General features: G+C 27.9%; 1 protein-coding gene across 1 annotated transcript; it reads left to right on the top strand.

Moving 5' to 3' along the window:
* Window positions 1-1,060: 1,060 nt before the first annotated feature.
* Window positions 1,061-5,771, top strand: LOC107436931 (uncharacterized). Its single transcript, XM_016048763.4, has 2 exons — window positions 1,061-1,547; window positions 4,863-5,771. Exons 1-2 carry the CDS (start codon window positions 1,295-1,297, stop codon window positions 4,967-4,969), a joined length of 360 nt encoding a protein of 119 aa, XP_015904249.3. The 5' UTR covers window positions 1,061-1,294; the 3' UTR covers window positions 4,970-5,771.
* Window positions 5,772-6,292: the final 521 nt, after the last annotated feature.

Below are 6,292 nucleotides of genomic sequence, written 5' to 3'. Positions count from 1 at the left end.
ACGATCTCCGGATTTATCGATCCTCGATTTCTTTTTATGGAGACATCTGAAGAATCTTGTTTATACAACTCCACTTCACTCAAATGAGGATCTCGTTGCTCGAATATTACGTGGGATACATTCGGAGCGCAACTTTGCCATTTGCACCATTAACCATTTGCACGGCCGTACATGTCTGCTTTTCCGGCATACGTAAAGTCTCTCATCGTAGAAGTCAGCACAATTGCGAACTCGCAATTGTTGCAAAAATATTGTGTTTTCGGTGTGTTGTTGCAATATTGTGTTTTTCTGCAATTCTTTCTTTAAATAAGATTGCTTATCTATTTTTGTAGAAACCTTTATCTCGCAATTTTTATTTTATAAGCTTGTACTTTACTTGATGTCATAAGTAATAAAAAAATGAACAAATAAAAAATAAAAGAGAATTTAGATGTATCCAGTTATCTTAACATTTATATGAAAAGTTTTAAAAATAAAAAAATGAAGACTAAAATGACTTCTTCCCTGTTTCTGCTCATTGTGTCGCATATTCTGTATTCCTAAGGTTAATTTTTTAGGCAGGTACATTTGATTATTGTTCAAAAAATAGATATGCTTTCATTTCGTTACGTTTTACATATTAATAAAATATGCTCAGATAAAAATTATAATTATATATTTGCTAAACTAAATTATTTATTTTTATCGACTTTATGGAAAACAAATTTTTGGAAGATCAAATGGAAAAAACGGTTTATGTCCATGAAAGCTTATTCTAAAAAGGAACAATTTGCGCATGAACAGGAAGTGCATTTCCACAGCACGGTACATCTTCACTGAAAAATAACTCTCGGAGAGGGTAGAGGCAACGATTTTACATCTTATTGTGGCCCTAGCTAGATCTCGGAGGTTTAAATAAAGGAAAGCTTAGTGCTAAATATTTTTATTAATTTAGAAATAGCTCGTGGACAAACATGAATTTGAATACTTATAAGAAGGAGAAGAAAAAAAGAATCCATTCGGTTCAAAGTCTGAGTTTCGCCTGTTCAGATGGCTCTGTGGTTGCTTGGCGATGTGGTTGCTACATTATTGATTTTACGAAATTTTGTCATCTTCAAAATGTAACAAATGGCTATCCAATATGGTAAAAAATTAGCATAAATCGTTCCCTTGATCTTTAATGAGGAATACGAAGAAAACACGAAGGTTGGTGAGTGAAGCGAACAGGGGCAGGAGTCTTCTAGATTATTATCAAGTCTCCTAGTTTATTATCAAAAATTTTAATTAAAATTCTTTCTTTGCATCTAGGAATGTCATGGATGCTTTGAAAATAACATTTCTTGTGACGTGGTTTTGCTTCGTTGATGCTGGCATTCTAAAAAGTAGGCGAAGAGAGAATGAGGCGATGGAAACGCTGTTGGCTGTAGGACTTCTCGCCAAAGCTCTATCTGACGCTGACGATAAACCATCGGAAAATCACTGCCCTCCAATGATGACGAAATATATTCATGTGCCAGTGTACACAGAAAGAATTATATTTCTAAAAGAAAATCCTCATGAAGAATTAAGTAAGTAATATTTGAGTAATGAAGAAGTTTGCTTACTATTATGTAAATTGAAGCAGGTGAAGTTAATAAAATGTAAATATTTATTCTTATTAGTTTTAATCTTATGAGGTTAAAATTGCGGCTTTAAATTATATTAAAATATATTTTGCGATGCCTGCTAATTCATGAATTTTTTTCCACTTCTTAATAATCGATAAAAACTGAAAGAAAAAAACTTATTTGAAAAAAAGATTTAAAGAATCAAATTTTTATTATTATTGAAGTTTTAAAAAACATTCATCTTCTTTATACTTTATTATTGTTATAAAATATTTTAAGACATAAATTTTATTTTTACCTTAGTTGCTCTATTTGAAATATCAATATTAATGTTTGAAACAAAAATTAAATATTATAGTTTAGTTATAGTTGTGGTTAGCTTTTCCAATGATAAAATAGTCTTTAAAATCTTCCATCAGGGTTTTAAAAAAGGATTTCTAGAAACTTTTCCGATTGAAGGCTTAAAACTTCAATATAAAATCTTTTTTTTACCCTCAAAAACTACATTGTTACAAAACTCTAAAGGCTATTATTTGGGATTTAAAATCATTTATTGGATGTACTCAGAGATTTAGTTAAAAATTGCAATTGTTTGTACTTTTCTTTAAGTTTAAATTAACGAAATTTTCAATTATTAACAAATCAAGTTCCATATTTGTTTTAACAGTTTAAAGAGTAATATTTGTTTCTATTTTTTATTAAATATTACAGTTAGTTGGTAAAATTGTTTGATCTTTGATTTCTAGACTAATTTCGATAATTTAGCTAAATTTCGTCTTTGGTTATCATGATATTTATTCTATGCTACTATATTCTTTGATATTTAAACGCAAATTTAAAATTTTGTTTGATTTTCTAATACCAATGGTAAGGATTTTAATGTATTTTATTTATTTTAAGTCTTAATCATATAAAGTAGTCAATATTTTAAATCACTAAGACAGAAGCAAATATAGTCTGTCCAAACTAATCAGAATACTTAAGGTTAGGTGCTCTAACCATAAAGAAAAAGTCCTAGCTCTTGAAAATTGGATCATTAAATCACAAATTATTCAGAGTGTTCACTTGTTCATCTTGAGCAAATCATTAAAAAAATCTAATTTAAGGAAGTATTTAGCTAATTAAAAGCTATTTAGCTTCTAAATTAAGTTCCTTTTAAAATACACGCAACAAATAATAGAAAGGTAAGAAAAAAAAATTTATACTTATTCATTGAAAGTACGTTTTATGTCTGCTTTCGCAACTCAAAAATTCTTCTTTTCAAATTAATTAATATATTTTATATTAATTCAATTTCAAGAATTAAGATTTCCTCTTAATTCATGAAAATCCGTCAGTTAAATGAAAAGTTATTAGAGTTTACCATTTTTTATTTATTTCGCACTATTATTTACATATAGTTTTTTTTTTGTTATTATAAATTATTTGTTTTACGAAAGATGAAAAAAATTGTTCCCAAAAGTAACATAAGAACATTTTGTTTAACTGAAAAATGGTTACGCACTTATTTTGAGCGAACTAGAGGGCATCGTTTTCTACCCTGCTTTGATAATCATAATCAAAGTTAAAAATGATGTAAGAAAAAGTACTTTTTTAGTACATAGACAGACAAATCACTCTGTATTAAGAGCTGCCGCCACCACTGTTTTGGATGTTTAGCTTTACGATAAATTTTGTTTAGCTGCGCAAGCATTATAACAGTGGTCTCCAAGTACCTGTTTGTAAATCTAATGGTACCGGACTGCCCAAGAAACATTAAATTATTCCCATTTAATTTGCTGTGCTGAGTTTCTCTCGGATTTGTGCGACTTTCTATGGACAAAAGGCTAACTGGGAACTGAGAGACATGACTTAAGCTGCACCAATGCCGCAAATGTAACTGCATTTTGATTTGAAGGCACGTTTAAATACGGTAACATTAAATTTATGCAATCAAAATCATCTAAAATAAAAACAATCAGCGTCCAACCCCTTTGTCTGAGGGCCGAGAAGAAATTCTCTAACGTTGTCCCATCCTGTGTGATAAAAAGGTTGAGGAGCACTGCGTTATAAGACTTAGAAGTTCAGATTTACGAAGATCCGTAAAAAAACAAGTACGGCAAATTCAATGAAATGAAACTAATGGATATAGCTGCTCTATTGATATGGAATTGAAAATTTAATGGCTAAAAAGGTGATTTTTGTTTATGAACCTTTCCTAATTCTATTTTTTTTAATAAATTTTGTTTTGTTTGAAACGTTTTTCTTTTTTTTATTTTCTGACTTTACATTACTCTATGTTTCATTTTGTTTTGAAGCTCAAAATCTGTAAAACATTAAATCTTGAAGTTTCGAGGTTGTTCAGAAAAATATGAGTGAGAAAAAAACCTTTGCGAGATGCCGTGCATCCCGTAGAAATGCAAGAAATGAATTGAAATTTTTGAAATGGCTAAGAGAGTCATTTGTTCTGGGCGGGGCTTGAAATTGTACTGGAATTTTAAAAAATTCTAACAATTTCAGTTCATTTGAATAAACTTCATGAAAAAAAATTGTCAAATTAAAACTACAACTACTACTAGAATTACCATTAAAGTAAAATAAATAAATAAAAGAAACACACATTTTATTTGTACTTTTCTGAAAACATGTTCTTTCAATGATGATAATTTAAAAAAAAAATTTTTTTTAATCTTTCCCTTAAAATAGTTAGAATGAAACAAAACCCTTTTCTTTTTCAACCGAGATAATTAAATATACAATCCTTTTTATCTCTTCGCAGTTAATTAAAAGAAAAAAACGATAATAATACAAATTAGTTTACTTTTTTATAGTTCCAGAAAAGCGAAGATTATCATATTTTAAATATATGTCGAAAAAAAGCCCCTTTATAAATTTAAATTAAAAGCAATAATATGATTGACGTTATAAAAAGAAAGATATATTTAGAAGAAAATATTCTTTTGAAATAAAGCAATCCTTTCTTATAAGCTTACGTATTTATTTTAAAGTACATAATTAAAAATTATTTCAAATACAATTCCCTTCTGTTTCTTAATTTGTTTTTTTAAATTTATTTATTTACTTATTTATTTGACTTTTTTTATTTGTTTGATACGTTTCTTTATTTATTTATTACATTATTTAATACATTATTTATACATCATAATGCTATTATATTTTCTCGCCATTCTCATACACTTATTTATTTTTTCAAATAAGATAATTTTCTTATGCATTTCGTATTCCTTTTAAATAATAGTTTAATTTTTAAAACTTATTTAATTTCTTTTGTTTCAGATTATGCTTCCAGCAAAGAAATGTGGAAAAGAAGAGACAGTGAAGAAAACATGGTATCTAAAGAGGCAGATACAACTGTGAAAATAACCGAAGAAATAAAGAAATGAAATTAGTTTAAGCAAGAATTGGCCACATAATCAATACGTTAAATCCTTAGGGTCATAAAGTAGTATTGAGCATTAATCATAATATATATAATAAGATCAAATTAGTCTTCTAAGATTCAGATTGTACATCATCAGCATAGATATACTTTATTTATCTTTAGTTTTTAGATAAAGATAATTAATCAATTTTGGAAAGCTATGATGCTAACTTAATTAATGCCGGATAGTTTCATTGAATTGATTGAGCTTCAGCATTTTACAGATTGTCAGTATGGCCATTAATGAACAAAATATGAGTTATTTTGTTTAAGGTAATTTAATTCCCTTTTTATTTTGTTTTAAAATAAATATGTTTTTCATTTTTTATGCAAAATAAAGCTTCGTTAAGAATTTTCCTCTGAATTTTAATAAACCTCTACTCGGTTTTTGCTACTATTAGGAATTTCTTTAACAGCATTTTCTTATTTTTTGCTATATTTAAATTTTTCTTTTTTGCATATATTGCTTTAAATATAAAATCACTTTAAAAAACTGTAATATAGCAATAAAAAAGCACTCTTGAACTATATTAAAGAATTCGCATTTACGTGTACCTTCCAAAAAACTCAAAGGATCTTTGTGGTAAATTTTGATTTTTCATGAAAAACTATAAATAAATCTCATTGAGCAGTTTGTAGAACAAAATACCTCATATTAAAAATATAATTTTTTGTATAATATGTTGATCTTTATGTAAGCCATTATATGTGCTGTGCTTTTTAATGTCAAAGAGCAAGTGTTGACATTTGCTATAAATTTTACGAAGCCAAACTACTATATCATATATTATACATTTATAATTTTACATGTTTATTCATTTAAAACTGCAGTGTAAACCCCTATTTGTGAAAATATGCTCATTTTGTTTTAACTCATTTATTCAGGATGGGCCCAAAAAAAAAAGGACCATCCTGAATAAATTTTCAAATAATGATCTGATCTTCACGTTCTAGGACTTAATCTTAATGGTTCGAGGGGTTGACCTCAAATGTGTTAAATCAAATTAGTGCAGAAATAATTTTAAGTTACGAAATAAAGCACAAAAACGCACTTCTTTGAATAAATATACCATTTTTTCAACGATTTGGATTTCCGATCCCCAAAATATAGGGGATAGCCGCAATCTGGGAAATATGATCCCCATAGTTTGGTCAGGAGAGAGATCCAAAGTTTGGACCCTTTAATGGTAATTTTGCTGTTGAGTTTTACGAGATTTTTAAACGAAATGAATAATTTGTACACACCTTATAATAATTCCATATAGATGATTCCATGCAAAAAATT

The sequence above is a fragment of the Parasteatoda tepidariorum genome, chromosome 2 (assembly GCF_982258835.1).
Source record: "Parasteatoda tepidariorum strain Cologne lab strain chromosome 2, Ptep-v5.0, whole genome shotgun sequence".
Lineage (NCBI taxonomy): Eukaryota > Metazoa > Arthropoda > Arachnida > Araneae > Theridiidae > Parasteatoda > Parasteatoda tepidariorum.
The sequence above is the reverse complement of the archived record's forward strand: the minus strand, read 5'-3'. Positions and strand labels throughout refer to the sequence as shown.